Raw genomic sequence first — 16,678 nt, forward strand, 5'->3', positions numbered from 1 at the left:
TCCGAGAGGGACAAATATTTGGGGTAGAATAGAGGGTCGATATCTGTCCTCACATGTTTAGAACCTTCTAGCTCAAATAGAAGAAACGTGCCACCAATCGGCGATTTAGTGAACTTTGACCCCTGTGACCTTGAAAAACAGGTCAACTCAAAAAACCCGGGGATATGTCATTTAACCTTATTAGATACACCCACCATAAACATTTTGTCACTCTACGTACAACCATTAGCTTCAAAAAGGCAAAAAAACTATTTCCTAGATGGCCGCCTGGAGGCCAGAAAGTAGGTCATATCACGCTAAAGAAAAATTCATCTGGGCATATTGCCCAAAGCTACCATTACACCAAGTTTTAGACATCTAGCCCTAGCCGTGACGAAATGTGCTCCGCTAACGGACGACGGACGACGGACGCCACGGTGTCCCCAGAGGTGAGCTAAAAATTGGGCGTGTCAGACCCATGAGTCTTGATTACAATTGGGTCACAACTATGGTTCATGATTAGATAAAGTAGGCAATGTCACAACCATGTTTTTTGTTCAACACAGACACAGCTGTGTTTCTTGATTATTGAAGACAATACCACAGCCATATGTTGTGTTTTTTGTGGGTTTAGAAAAATATAACTAGGCCTGTTACAACCATGTCTCTCGATTAAAGTTTGGCTGTCACAACCCTGTTTCTAAGTTGGGCATCAGTGTCATAACCCATCTTGAGGAGTTCTGATTGTGCAAGCAGATCAGTTTGTGAATGTTAACACTTCATGGGAGGTCATATCCATTTTTTTACCACAAATTGGAACACCAGGACTTTGTCTCTCAATTATATCGATTAAAGCAGGGGATGTCACAACAATGTTTCCTGATAATGGTTTAGAAAGTCACAACCATGTTTTTTCATTAAAGTTGGACCTTGGTTAAACTTTTGCCTGTCACAACCAAGTTTCTTGATTGAAGTTGGGCAAGTCACAACCACGTGTCCTGATAAAATTTTGAAATGTCACAACCATGTTTTTTTATTAAAGTTCAGCATGTCACAACCATGTTTCCTGATAAAATGCTTGCATGTCACCACCCATGTTCTAGATTAAAGTTGGACCTGTCACAACCCATATTCCTTAATTAAAGCTCTGGGCATATCACAACCATGTTTCTTGAATAAAGTTGGCACTGTCACAACCATGTTTCTTGATCAAGGTATAGGCACTGTCACAGCCATGTTTCTTAATCAAGGTACATGTAGGCAATGTCACAACCATGTTTCTTGATCAAGGTATAGGCAATGTCACAGCCATGTTTCTTAATCAAGGTACATGTAGGCAATGTCACAACCATGTTTCTTGATCAATGTATAAGCAATGTCACAGACAGGTGTCTTGATTAAGGTAGACAATGCCTCAATCATGTTTCTTGATCAATGTATAAACAATGTCACAGACATGTGTCTTGATCAAGGTAGACAATGTCTCAACCATGTTTCTTGATTCAGTTAGGCACTCTCACAACCATGTTTCTTGATCAATGTATAAGCAATATCACAGCCATGTGTCTTGATGAAGGTAGACAATGTCACAACCATGTTTCTAGATTAAGTTAGGCACTGTCACAACCATGTTTCTTGATCAATGTATAGGCAATGTCACAGCCATGTGTCTTGATCAAGGCAGACAATGTCACAACCATGTTTCTAGATTAAGTTAGGCACTGTCACAACCATGTTTCTTGATCAATGTATAATCAATGTCACAGACATGTGTCTTGATCAAGGTAGACAATGTCACAACCATGTTTCTTGATTAAGTTAGGCACTGTCACAACCATGTTTCTTGATCAATGTATAAGCAATGTCACAGTCATGTGTCTTGATCAAGGTAGGCAATGTCGCAACCATGTTTCTAGATTAAGTTAGGAACTGTCACAACCATGTTTCTTGATCAATGTATAAGCAATGTCACAGTCATGTGTCTTGATCAAGGTAGGCAATGTCACAACCATGTTTCTTGATCAATGTATAAGACATGTGTCTTGATCAAGGTAGGCAATGTCACAACCATGTTTCTAGAATAGGCAATGTCACAACCATGTTTCTTGAGCCACGTATAGGCAATGTCATACCCATGTTTTTTTATTAAAGTTTAATGCCAAAGGTATTGAAATAATGTCGTTGGTCAGAGATAATAATAATATTGATACACTCCATTAAGTAAACTGTCAGTAAACTAATTATAAAAGAAAGATTTTTCATAGACATCCGACTACCAGTGGCGGAATTCTGTGCAAATAGTGTTTGCGGACTCGAAGCGTCCCCAAACAGGGCCAATTAACACATTTGGCAAACAAAGTTAAAGGCATAATTAGTTGAGAGATGCCGCCTTTCTTTTAATCAGGGGACATTATTTTGATTGGCTTGTGCGAAAAACTTGTCAGAGCTTGATTAATCTTAAATAGCCATATATGTTGCCGGAGAAAGTTGCTGTCAGTCAACTGTCAATGCATGTTACGTCATAAACAGCGTATCGTGTTCTTACGTTGCATTTCCTTTTACGGATTATACTTTCCGGTGACGTATGTTTGTGAAAAATGACTGACAGTAAATAGGGATTTTCCTAGGTGATGTCACCGATAATCTAATTGGCCATTCCTAAGTCATAATTAGATATCAGAAAACGCACAAGCCAATGGAATTTCATGTGCTATGCATTGCGTACATAATTGTGTATTCAGCCATTCCACGCTACCCCCTCCGCTACCTTGATGATTGATTATAAATCGCATTTCAATTCGATTGATGCCTTATAAGAAAATATCTTCCAATTGCCGTATCATTTGTCAAGATTTTTACGATGACTCAAGACCACGTGCTGTTTCGTCAATAAAGAACAAACAAAATCGGGACTTTTTAATTATTCAAGAATTCCCTGCAGCGGGGGTGTCAGATCTATGACGTAAAAGCCAATCACAGTGACAGAGTGCATTTAGCTGGAGAGAGTTCGTATGTGTAATCATTTACTGTCAACATTTCGACGATTTCACACTCTTTATAGGACTAACAATGTTTTGGACCAGATAACACCTGTCAAATTGGATATACTCTATACTTCTATAGTGATATAACGCTGCACACTCTTCCAAGGAAGGAGTTATTCGTATTTTCTTGTAAGGAATTTTCGGACCGATTTGTTCATGATGGCGGCCGTGTGTCTTATTCGATGGCTTAGTTTAATGTTTGTAACCTTGTTATGTGCTATTCCTCAATCCCAAGCGACGATGGGATGTAGTGAAGTAAAAACTGCATATGGACAGAAGGGTTTTGATACAACAGAGGTGCCGTATTGGGCCGTTTCAGGTAGGAAACTCATTTTCTTTGCCGTTTTCTCAATCCGATTTCTGTTGCCATTGTGTGCGAATACACACCTTTACAGTACACATCACTAAGAGTCCACTAGGCTAAGCATATCATTACATTGCAATCTGTTAGTGTTACTACATACAAATGCTTTGATTTCTGTGCTGAGCACTAAGCCTTACTTTACGCAGGTCATTTGGAGACCCTTCCCCCATCCTTCAAGGACATCATATCAATTTTTCCACTAATTATTTCAGGAAAGTTGAAGACCCAACTTATAGACCCTGTTGTAATTCCCCTCAGTCTCAGTGTCCACCATGCAGACACTGTCTTTCTGTCCCTCGGACTAGATTTGTGGGGGGAGGGGGGGATGTTCTGTCTGTGTATTGTTCAGTAGACCTCACTGATACTCTAGTTTTACTTTTTACTTTTACTTTTGTTTCTTGACCCGGTGCCATAAAACCTTGGCCTAATACAGGCCTTGTTTTTCTTGACTTGGTGCATTCCTAATGCCATTTAATCTACCAACTTACAAATTGCCCTGCCATGTAATTCAGTGTTGTAATGAGAGGGTTTTCACACCCTTTAGCACCACATGTTAGCCTTTCCAAGAACAGTGCCTTCACAGCTTATTATCTGGGTAATTCTAATAGCAACAAGAGCAGAATGGGTCATGGTAGAGTGGAACCTCCCTTAACAGACACCTCTCTATTAAGGACACCCTCTATATTTAAAAGGACACTAATTTTGTTCCCAAATTGATTATTTTAACATCCAATGTGACCTCTCTAATCAGGAAACCTCTCTATTAAAGACATCACTTGTCAGTCCCGAGGGTGTCTTTAATAGTGAGGTTATAATGTTTATGTAAATTGTACTTTGGGGCTGAGGTAAAAAGTAAAACCATCATCCTTTAAAGGGGAGGCACCTCCACTCTCTTGCCTCTTTTAATCCTAATGACCCACTAGGTCACCATTTTGCCAAGAAAAAACCCAGTGGATTTCCAGTGGTGCAGCCATTGGAACCCTGTTAGAGGACATTCAACATCTGTTGTCAGTGTTATTTTCTACACCAACTTCATAGTCCACTGTTGTAAAGAATGGACTCATAAAAGGCTTAAATTAAAATAGTACATTTTTGGGGGGGGGGGGGGGATTTTCATTGTTTCCATTAGAAACCTAAATTTGTAGAATTTTTTTTTCTGTTAGTCTCAACTCTGTCCTAGTTCACATCCTGTATCTAGGCTAACATGTAGGTTGGTGATTTGTCATCAGTTTTTAAAAATCATTGATTGACTTCATAATTACATGTAGTGATTGATTAGTCATCGGTCATAACTCTATGGGTCCAATCTCATGCTAATTGTACTACTCAAGATTTTTATTTCACTCATTTTGAATTACTCATTTGGGTTGGTAGTAAATATCCTATGGCTTATGTACTTGAGATAATCCTTGGATTTACAACTGATCCTTTAATCCGGAAAAGGTGAAATGGTGCGACTCAGCATGTTATGGAATGCATAGTACACCTGGTATTTATATTTATTTTCATAACCATAAACAAATTATCTGATGCTATGCACTGATACATAAAGCTATGTAGGCCTAATATGTTTAACATATCCCATTTGGTAGGTATTAATCATACAGGGTGGTGCAAAAAAACATTTTTCGGAAAATCAAGTGCCTTTCTCCCAAATGAGACCATTAGAAGCCTCAAAAATCAGCAATTTGAAAAAAATCACTGATTTTAGAATTGGGTGAGTTTGTTTAACCTCAACTTAATGTTTTAGTAGGCCTCTACAACAGATAATAACAACACTTTTGGAAAAATGAAGTGTCCTGAAGATGCACGGAATTCCTGAAATGACAACTGGTGATCTTTATCCAAAATGATCCAGTAGTGCATCGAGAGAGATGACACCTTTGTAGATTTTTGTCAGTTAGTGACCCAGAAAATTGACTTTGTATCTGATGAGACTAGTTTCACACCCGTTCTTTTGGCAACTTTGGATTGAATTGAATCGGTGAATTTGACGATAGTTGGACCCAATGCACAATGACTGTGCATTCTTCGTGTCATTATTGTATTGTGTATATTTAGAGCGCTTCTGGGGGCTGTCAGTGCGTACCCTATCATTATTGATATGTGTATAAAGGATGTGGGTCCAAACAAAATGTGGATGTGCTGGGTTAGGTTACATTAGGTGTGGGTGATGTGAAAATGTGGAATAGTTGGCCGGATAAGGGTGGCATTTAGGCACTTTTGAAAAAGACATTTATTTTTACCATTTTCAGATATAAGTCTACGATGCCTACTCTAAATTTATCTAAATAAAACATGATTTTGTATATTGTTTGTACAACACAACCTCAGTCCTAGTCAAAATAATATCGTTACTAAATTTTTAAAAATGTATTCTTGCTAAAATCAAAAATCTAAGGTTTAAAACTTTGAAAAAATTCTGCCATTCTGAGAGCATCTGCTAAAGCTTGTGCTACTTCTTAGTAGTAAATGGGTTTTGACTAATCACCTTTGTAGTAAAAAAGTACCGATTGATATGCATCTTCAAAGAATGTCTGCCATGTCCAGGAATCCCTTTACCAATTACGTATAAATAAATCTCCACGACCAAATAAGGACTAGCCGATTTATGGATTTTCTTCGTTGCCATGGTTTTTTGCTGCAAAGTGAAATCTTTACACATAGATTAATCTGGTATGTGAGGTAAGGAGAGTAGATCTCCTACGTTTGAAAACGTGTGCGTGGAAGTCATTTGCATATTGATGATGTCACTAATCGACGCCTCGCCTTAGGTCTCATCCTAGGAGGCTATTAATAACCAATGATGCGACGTACAGCGATGGCTTCAGTGCACTCCTCAATAGTTACTGTAGCAACCGCATAAATTACGCGAGAATTTTAAACCCGGTTGATGGCGTAGACATTGAATTGTGTAGGAGAGACATGATTTGCGTATTTCAAGTGCATCGTTGACTCATCAACTTTAGTTCCGTTCCTTGCAAATATTTTGTTTCTTTATTGAAAATCTGCTGTTGCTATGAACACAAGGTTATGGTGGATGACCTTATATGGTCGCTGTCCCCTGTTCTCTTTGTGACCAAGGTGTTACCACATTTCAAATAAATGTATTACCTTTACATGTAGGCCTTTTACAACAGCTGTCTTCTTGTTTCTTGGAGATATCTTCGCGGTACACTTTGCCCCAGATTGCTTTTTGATACATGGCAGTGGTTCATCATCTTGGAGGAGGAATTAGGGCAATCAGAAATATAGACAATTTTTGATCCCTGACAGACAGGGAGGTCTTCATCACAACTAAGCAACTGTCACGCTCGACTTCTAAGACATCATCTTGACATAGGTCGGTCATTATCATCGGGTGTCACCCCCGAATCTTTATTTAAACACCACGTTTTTGTCCACAGGCAATAACGCTAATTATCGCATGAATGACACGACAGTACCCGACTCCAACATCTACAATACGCAATTCTTCCCATTGAGATGGCCGATTCAAAATTTACCGAAATATGGGATGACGCATTGTGGAAGATGATGTGAATAGGGTGGAATTCCTTTGAGGGGGTCGGAGCAGGCTACAACTGGTCATGTCTGATCCCCATACACCCGCTCAAAAGGCAAAGCAATCCCGTGTAGTTATATACTCTCATTTTGGCCTTCAATTTCAAACAGTTCTGCCACAATCTTGAAACCAAACACAGAAATATTTTCTTCAATTCTCTTATTTCTCTAAAAAGTTCTGCTGTAAACCACTAAATTTTCGAACCACTTTCATTTTGTGATTGGATTTTTTCCCCACAAATCAATTTTTTAGTGGTTTATGGTATAATTTTCTCAAAAAATCTATTTGGACGTAGATGTTCTCAGACTCTCAATCACAAAATATACTTTTTCCAATAATAAGAACAAAATTTTCAGTTACATGAATTGCGCTATAAAAACACTTGTACAGTTTAAAATCCAAATACTGGCCTCAACAAATTAAATTCATGCTTTGAAAAAAAATCGCAACATGTCCTAATATAGCAGTATGCCAAGACAGAAATTCCGACTCCTTTGGAATAAAAATTTGTAGATCAGGAAGGTCTAAAAAGCATTGGCATTTGCATTGAAATTCAAGTGGACTTAAAGTGATCTGCCATCAAAATAAATGACTAAATGTTGCATATTCTTAGCAACATCAAAGTTAAAAGCTTTTTATAATGAAACTCTTATGAAGGGTAAACAAAGTCAAAGACATTCAAAGAAATTAGAAAGGAATAATGTGTTTGGACTGTGTTAGTTTTAGAAAGGTATATCTGGTTTGATTCTTTTGGCAAATGCGCATACAGGTCTGGTATGTCATCGGTCAATAGGGCCATTTTGTGGATTTTCTGTCCACGTTGGCCAAGGCTGGAATGGGCTAACTGGTTAACCTTCCAAAACTCAGTTCAAACAAAATTCTCAATTATGGGCTAACTGAATGGCAATTCAGTAAAGCTCACCATTATTTGACTTTCCTGACAATTGTTTATTTATGCAGTTGTTATGATAATTAGACATACCCATTTCCTTGCATTAGCAAGCCAGTCTTTCGTCTAAGTGTCCCTTTTGAGTAAATTAGATCCGGAGGTGTCTAATCTCTCCTCAAAACAATGCCGCCTTTTAACTGCGCCGGTTCTACCATTGAGTATCCCTTGTCCCCAATCAGGGTCGTTTCATGGTGAACAAGTTCTTTTGACAAGCTCTGTACTAATCCCACTTGTCCCAGGTGTGGCTAATCCCATCCCACTCAGAAAATGACTTCTAATGAGTCGACAAGATTCCATGATTAGTTGATCATACTCTTGGTATTTTGTGTCTTTGTTTTTTTTGTTTTCATTGGAATAGATTATCCAAGACTTAAGTTTGGTAGGGATAGATCACAATGCCTACAATGTTTTCCAAACTGTGGAAGTATCTGCATACTAAGAAAACATTTGCAATTTTGGCCTAATTGATCAACTGCTGACATCACTGCAGTGAAATAAAGTGCTTTTCTCCTTTTTTTGGGGGGGGGGCATTTTCCTTCTGTTTGCTACATTTGTCCTGCTGGGTGATTGGCAGCGATTACATTTCCATGGAAACCCGAGAATATCTAAGTTTGACTTTCTAGTTTAAATTGCGTCTCACTTTCTGCTACCGATCCACGTATTGCTTCTATCAAGAGAAATTAAAGTCTTGTCTATTTCACCTGAGTCCTCTCGCCAAAACAATACAGCATCACCAAGACTCGTTCTCCTCAGCTGTGAATCTCCCGATGGAGATACGCGCGCCAACAATGGGTTTACTTGGTTTCCATGGCAACCTCGGGATTATAGAAATCATCTATGAGATCCATTGTGGAGGTCCATGGCAGTGTGTCATTTTTCCTTCTCCCACATGTGTCGGCTTTTGTCGTTGATCATTGGGGATGACGGCAAGATAATGAGATGGCGATGAATGATTCAGGAGCGGGTTTGATGGACATTTATTAACCAGCGACAAGATACTCAGGAGTATCAATTGAACCATGCTATCATTGAACTTCCCATCGCAATATGGTCATATGGCGTTTTTTTGGGGGTTCCATTATTGGAGAAGCGATGATACAATTTTTTGTTTTTCGGGAACCTTTGTTAGAATCCTACTGTCGACCATCGCCATAGTTTGCCAATTTCTTTTTAGGCGGGAAATGAGGAAATGATTCAGTGCCACTTCTTTTGCCTCTGTGCTACAATTACTTTTCACACCAGTATTATTCGTTTTTTTCGGGCTGGATGAATGTTTTAGTCATCGGAATTTGAGGTATGTAAAGAAGAAAGGGCAAAAGCATGTCTTCTTTACTTCACTTTTAACAGAAGGCGCTGTATTTTAGTGTCTCAACGAGAACTCTGAAATAGGCAAGGCAGTAAAGGGCACATTGTAAAAAGGCAGGCTGCTGTGTCCTACTAAAATGGAAATGCATGAGCCACTCATGAAAACCTGTTGGGGTTCAAGAGAATATGCGAAAAGGCATAGTGCTTCTCTTTGCTTGCTGTTAAAAATCTTTTTAGAATAACAACTAAATCTTGGTACTTGCATCAGAAAACCTAGCCCTGACCTGTTCTTGACTGTCTGAAGCAGATTTAATCGTTTCTCACAATGTTCTCTGATGAACGGACAAATATGGGCAATCGGCATTTAAAATCATTTGTCATTCACCACCACCATACCATGATTTCCAACAAAATTGCAGACAATTTCATCACTTGTAGGTCATTTGCAGACATTTTTTATCATCTGCCCAATTTTCATGGTGGCACAATTATTCATTGCTGATTATGATGGTTTACATTTGTGTTATTCTAAAGGTCGCTTCTGATCTGTTTTGGGTTGAATGTTTGGCCGAAAAATTTCAATGAAAAAAAGTACTGTTCCATAACAGGGCATTATCGTCCATCAAATGATGAAAAACCACTGTCTGGTGTCTGTTCGGTTGCCAATATATGTAGAGATTAGATGTAAAAGTTGCTAAAAGCCATTCCTTATAAAAATTAGGCAATTGTGGTTAAATGGAGCTCTCTGTAACCCCCTCCACCTCGATTTTGTAACTCAAGTAATAAGACATCACTTTCAATGTAAAAAGAGTCACAATGAAAACGTTGCGTTTACCCAAAAATACTTGTAGTGGATTTTTATCCAAGAAGGATAACATTGATGTTCCTCCATGACTTTCCGTAGGCCTAGGGTTACATCAGTATTTGATGAAACTTACTTTACTAACCATATTAGAATGTTTTCAGGATACAGCAATGTAACCCAAACTGAGAAATGGAGAAAAAAGATGTAATTATGAAAGAAAGAAAACTTAATCATGACTCTATTTCAAACATCTTTCCTTCGTTATCTTTGCAGGTGAACATTTACGGACCTGTCCACAGGGCTTCACATGCTGCACCCAGGATATGGAGCAGAAATTGGAATTACAATCACAACAAGACTTTGTCAAATTACAAGAGCAGGTTACCGAAAATTTAAGATATATATTCAAGAGTAGGACGATAAAATTTGACCGTAAGTATAAATAAGATGGCTGCCAGTGCCAAGATGGCCGCCAATTTGAGTAGGTTATAATTTCCAGCCGACATTTCCAAAAGTATGGTCCTCAAACGAATTCGCTGAGGAGTGAGTTGTGTGCAGCATTCTGTACAAAAACTTGAACAATTACCTGGAAAGAAACAAAACAAGATTAGGTTAAGGTAAAGAAACCAAAAAGATCAAGTAGACTTTGGATTTGGAAATATGAACGCTCCAGAAGGGCGTTACAAGTGCCAAACTGTTGAAACAGTTGACTTGTTGGTTCAGGTCAGCTCCTTCATCAAAGATTGCAACGAACACTGTCAGAGAGTGCAATGTACAGGGCTAACGAGAAGGAAGCACCGACTCTGAAGCTAGCCCAGGTAACTCCTAACACCTTTCTGAAGTTCTGGCATAGGGTTCTGATTCATTTTGAGTTGGCATCCCGTGGTCCCAACTCAGCGGAGAGTGTTTTCTCCATCTGCTTTCTCGCGAGTGGAAGAGATTTGTGGTCTTGTTGAAATCATTTCCAATGCTTTTACATAGACGATTGCAATCCTGGCCCAGTTGTTAGCAATGGGAGTTCGCTGAAAGTGGAAAGGTCTGTTTTCTGAGAATGAGGAGAGTGGTATATTTGGAAAGGAAATGTACATGGTATTGAGCTATTGTAGGTGTAGCTCATTGCACCCTGCCGCTCAAGATGTGCATCTCGTATGCTACTCTCAAAAGTAGGTGTAAACTCAATCAAACACTTTTCGATTTGAGGTTTTCACAATCAGCAAATCTTTGCAGAGCAATAAAACACTTCTCTCAAAACAACATCAGCACAGAATCTAAGAATTTTGAAATGGTAGAAGCATCTCATGTTGAATTGATTTCTCCATGCCATCAACTTTGCCCGATGATTAAAAAAAATCCTGGAATTCCTCAGGATTTTTTGCCCCACTTCTTATGAATCATCAGCAGATTCATCTGAGTGCTGCTGACGCTTGATGGAATATAATGATTGGAATCATCGCGGACAATCTGCTACTAAGTCGCTGAGTAAAGAAACGGTGACGTAAGGGAGCATCGCGATGCGTTTCTTCTGTCACGTTTGATCGGACATCAAAATAACTGACAAAATGTGAAAAGATTCCAAGTGGTACTGATATTCGACTATCTTTGGTTACTTGTGTCTGCAACATAAAAGTTGGTAGGGAAGATGCTCGGGGAGCAGTTCCTTCTAGAATGGCTAGATGAAGCAAGTCAGTTGCTGCTGATGGAAGCAATGCACTTCAGATGTGCAGGTGGCAGAATATCTGGTAATACCTGATCCTTTGAGGAATTTGAATCGATTTGCAGAAGTTGGAACATAATTTCCAGATTTTGTGTCCAATTAAATGTCATGTACGTGATGAATGAGTACCATACCAGAGTCTGGTATGTCTCTGCATAACCGGTAACAAATCTGGATATTTTGTTATCTTCTGGCAATTGTGGCTTTGATTCAAAGTCCTCAAGGAGTACCCTTGAAATTTCAGCACATGTTTGCTAAAATTCTTGTGATTTACGTTATAAGTTTACATAAAAGGGGACCCTCATTGCCGTGGCTGATGACTGTCCGCTGCAAAAAAGCTCCGCCAATCCCAACGCGTATCGGTATGGAAATGAGTGTTTGGCAACACGATGTTTAGCGATTCCAAAACAAATACCAGAATGAAAGGATCATTAGGCTAATGTGTGCGACGTCTTCAAATGATTCATCACGAGATTTGTGCAAATTAGCTTTGCACGAAATTGCAGAAATAAGGAGTAAAGAGGGATGGTGGAGCCATTGCTGTTGTTGGAGATAGAAGGTTTTAACCTGGGTTGACCTTCAAGAATTCTCTCAATAGTTTGCAATTTATTGGAAAGTTCTTGATTCCGAGAAGAGAATTATATATCTGGCTATCTGTTTCTCTTCACTCCTTCACTTGAAATCACTTTGTGAATATGAAAGAAATGTTTGCAGGTCGTAAGTTTGATAGCACAGCTCTTAAAACCATTGCAACCTGTCAGTGAAGGTAGACAAAAACTCGAGTTAAAAAGCTTACCTTTCTAAATTGACAGTATTTATAAATTGCAATGAAAAACGCTGAGTGATATCTTCCTCGGAAAGATTACCTTACGATTATACTAGCAGTTGTGTATGCGTTTTCTAAGAAGTTACAGAGTACAATTGAGAAAAAGCTGAAGGTTGGGGAAGTTTGGAACTCTTGGCATTCGAACATCAGGTAGCCAGTACAACAAGTCTTGGACTAATGATTTTAAGTTTTCAGCAAGTCAGTCTTTCGCACATTGTTTGAAGTCCATCCTAAGCCTGTCCGGATGCAGTGTACATTTTTCAAATGCCACAGTGCAACCGATACACTTAGCTCCTGTAACCTTACCATGGTATCAACCGTCTCATTTGTGGTTGAAATACTCGTCCGCACCGCTTTTCCAAACCTTGAATCAAATCCAACTGTGCATTCCTTTGAGCGGTAGAACTTGGTATGTTATTCTGTGAGTAAAGTTATATACTTGATAGCGAATCCTTGGGTAAACTAGCGCGTTGAGTTACACTTAGTGTAGTCTATTGAGATCAAAGGATTTTGCTTGGGCGAGATGGGTACCATCTTTCAATAGCAAGTATTGTGTGATCACTCCTAAAATACACTCGCAACGACTTTTAGTAAGGGTGTTTTGGGAAAGATACAAAGGCCTGGGCCCAGTTGTTCAAAAGAACAAAATTCGCGGGTTACACTAAGTATCTTTAGGACGTTATCTCTTTCAGTTAATCCCATTGAAGGTCTCTGTTAAAGCTTACATGGTTTTGAACAACCCAGCCCTGCTTTGGGAGGGTGGATTAGGACTGCTCTAAATGAGCTTAAAATGGTCAAGCGGCGAATTTGTTGGAACCGTTGCTTTAAACTTGGTCTCATCCCTTGCTTATGATGCAGTGCCAGGGATGTTTTGTTGATTTGACTACTCCTTGACTGGCCATTACCTGCTTTGAGCAGCTCCTACCAGGTGATGGCCTAATCTATATGTATGTCCAAGCATCTTTGCATTCACTTCTTGATGTTGGTCATCTGGCCATGCCAAAAATTACTAAATATGGAGGCTTAAATCCTGACTCTCTGTGGCATGTATACCCTCAAGTCTGCTCTGACTCTGAAAACGGTTTACCGTTACATATATATGTGGCCGAATTTGGGTTGGACACATTAGGGCTGGTTGTCGGTTCCCTATGATCTTGTTATTTGGCCAATTAGGCTACCATTACCCTAGCAGATCTTGATGAAAATTACCATCCACCGCTAATGGTCTCGCGTGTGATTGTATGGTTACTACTAGACGTCAGATTGAGAGGTCAGTTGACAATCCGTGTCGTTAATATCGCCTTCGTTTGGCCCTCAAGGGGCACTTTGGTCCAAATCAACTCTGACCAGTCGAGGTCTGGGCGGATTGCTGTGCCAGGGGATGAGAAGATGTTTTAGATGGTCGGAAAGATATGGTTTGCACTAAATAAGGCTTCGACCGCATACTTTTGTTACCAGGCAAAGATTGATTCCTTGGTAGAAGCTTGTGGGAGTAAGTTGTGGCTGTTAGAGATATCGCTTGAAAAGCCGAGTCCTGCCTGTGGTGCTTTCATTCTAAAGATTGGCCACGGCAGTCCGAAAGCAAGTCATTTTGTAATCAATGGGGCACAGGGCAACTTCTTTGTCAATGCTTTTGCTTAGGAAGAATTATGTTTCCTCCAGATAATGACTAAGGATGGTAATATTCAAATTGAATAATCGTATAGGTTGATTGCAGACGACATACATATTCATGACGACTCGAGACATCACCCTGCATGAAGATCGCCCGATTTGCATCTCATATTTTCCTCTTAAGAGAGATGTAAAACGGCACTGTATGATGTGCATATAAATGCTGGGAACACCACTGCATACCAATGAGACACCTTACATGTCAAAGGTCCACAATTGACCAATAATGGAAATGATGATTAGGCGTTATTTGAACTTGAACAAGGTCAGAATATTTCGCCAGACGAGGTGGAATTTTCATTACCATTGGTCAGTTGTTACATTGTATTTGAGCAGGCGAGTGCATTTATCCAGCCAATGTGTCTTGTGCTCGGGACTTTTGGGGATGCTTGCCTAACAGGGATGGACCAATATGCCTGCCCCCTTCCATCACCTTCCAGGATGGTTTGTCGAGTCCCAACCAGAGAGGACTCTTTCGTATATGAAAAAAGTGGAGATGAAAGAAAGGTTGACGTTGTCAAATCCGTAAGCAACACCCTACATGTTTCAAAACGATATTATAGACATGGTTATCCAAACAGGTCCCCAGCGACCTTCAAAACGTCACCAGCATTTACCGCCTCGTATCGACAGCGTGCAAATTCCATGTACTTTATCAACATAATTGTACACTTGCTCCACTAGATAGGCTCACTGGTGATTAATCTTGGTCATATTTATGCCCCATTATAGATGAAAACCTGTCAGAGTTATCTCTTTTAGAACTAATTGACCGTGTTCGTTTTATTCAGCTTGTGAAATCTTCAGGTGTTCTTTTCCGGGGCTTTGTGAATGATTTTGGAAATTGCACAAAACAGGTTGGAAATGTTTCACCTTTGGTGACCTGAACTTGTAAGAACATTTGAGTTGTGACATCCTCCTTTGAGGGATATATCGACTTGCTCAATGTATATTGAATCTGTTTTTGATGTCTGATGAATTGATGCCCGAGTCAGTTTGGAAAAGTGCAGGATGTCACTTTAATACAGAGTGGAAAACCTGTCATTCAGGTTCCCTGTGATGTCAAAGTCTTGGTGGGTCAAGATGACAACCCTTTGACACATGCCTACTGGACACCTTTTAAAAACATCTCTTTGTAAGCGAGTGGTTACTAACTGGTAACAGTTCCTTACTAGCACCAATTTTGCCTGCAAGAAAACTCTTAAGCCTTATCGGGACATGCAACTGACAGCCTCACAAATCGATGCGGTTATCTTCATCTGACGGACATGGCAAGTGCAGCATTTATGGCTGTTTTAAAATGTACTATGTCTGAGTGATGATGTCTGAACCAGCACTTTATTGCAAAGTTACTGCATATTGCCAATGACCTTCTCTTCAAATGATCATGAAAATGCATCACCTGGCAATTGCAGCTCTCATATTGGCACTGACGAGGCAGGTTTTCTTGATTTCTAGTTTTACCTGTAGAAATCAAAGAGGATTGGTGAATTGAGTGGTCTCCAAATCAAGTATGACAATCAGTACTGTGTAATGCAGTTTTGCGTACCAGCAAAATCGGAAGTTGTCACAATGCCACCAGTTGTGAATTTTGTCGTGTATTTGATAAGTCACGGCCTCTGTTTGATAATGTTCATAGGCTTTGTTGTGGAATGGTAGCGTGGGCACATCCTGTGCTTTCCGTGTGTACCCGTCACGCTACCATGTTAACCACTCGCTTATATGCTCGACCCATTCAATAGCGAAATGTGAAATTATCAAAAATAGCCACGCTGCGCAAAACACAATTGTCGCAGAACCTTCAAGCACCTTTGAAGTTTTGATAATTTCAAACATGGTAGTCATGAATTTGTTGTGGACAAAACCCCCGGAGGTACTTGGCAATGGTTCTGTGCAGCCAAGTAGGGGTCTTTCTGTGCCAAACAAAATGATTTCTTAGTCCCGTCACCCTTGTCAAGGAGAGAATAGAATGGGATAGAAATGTAAGGTTCTGTGGGCTACTTATGGACGAGGACTCCAGCTGTGTGGCTGAATGCGTGGGCCCCGTCACGGAAATTCCTTCATCGGGCCGTCGTCGTTGTTTGGATCATCTCCGTCGCGGTTTTGAATTGGGAATTAGACGATGACAGAGACTGTGTCTGAGGGTGTGAGACAAGATACTGTAAAGATGAGACCACCATGATCTGATGGAAGTCGCACAAAAGGTGTCAGATGACGCAAAATGGTCATTAGTGTGCGAGGCAATTTTCTCGCTGTTTGCATTCTTCAGATTTGGCCGCAGCGGATGTTTTCGGACAGGTCTGAAATAAGACTGCATCCTCTTTTGAAAATTGCTACTCCAGTATCATCTTGACCTACCAACGGCTTTGCAAGACTGCTTCTCCTGCTTGTAGGCCTTTACTGGTGTAAATTAGCTTTACAAGCCACTGTTGTACCAGTGGTGTTGTCTAGTA

At 39.8% G+C, this 16,678-nt stretch overlaps 1 protein-coding gene across 1 annotated transcript in view; it reads left to right on the forward strand.

Moving 5' to 3' along the window:
• The first annotated feature begins 2,973 nt into the window (after positions 1–2,973).
• LOC135495190 (glypican-6-like) overlaps positions 2,974–16,678 on the forward strand; it is a 54,543-nt gene continuing 40,838 nt past the window's right edge. The window contains exons 1-2 of the mRNA XM_064783677.1: positions 2,974–3,342; positions 10,285–10,443. Coding sequence (XP_064639747.1) covers positions 3,180–3,342; positions 10,285–10,443 — 322 coding nt within the window. The 5' untranslated portion in view covers positions 2,974–3,179. The remainder of the gene's footprint in view (positions 3,343–10,284; positions 10,444–16,678) is intronic.

The sequence above is a fragment of the Lineus longissimus genome, chromosome 10, assembly GCF_910592395.1.
Source record: "Lineus longissimus chromosome 10, tnLinLong1.2, whole genome shotgun sequence".
In the NCBI taxonomy this organism is placed as follows: domain Eukaryota; kingdom Metazoa; phylum Nemertea; class Pilidiophora; order Heteronemertea; family Lineidae; genus Lineus; species Lineus longissimus.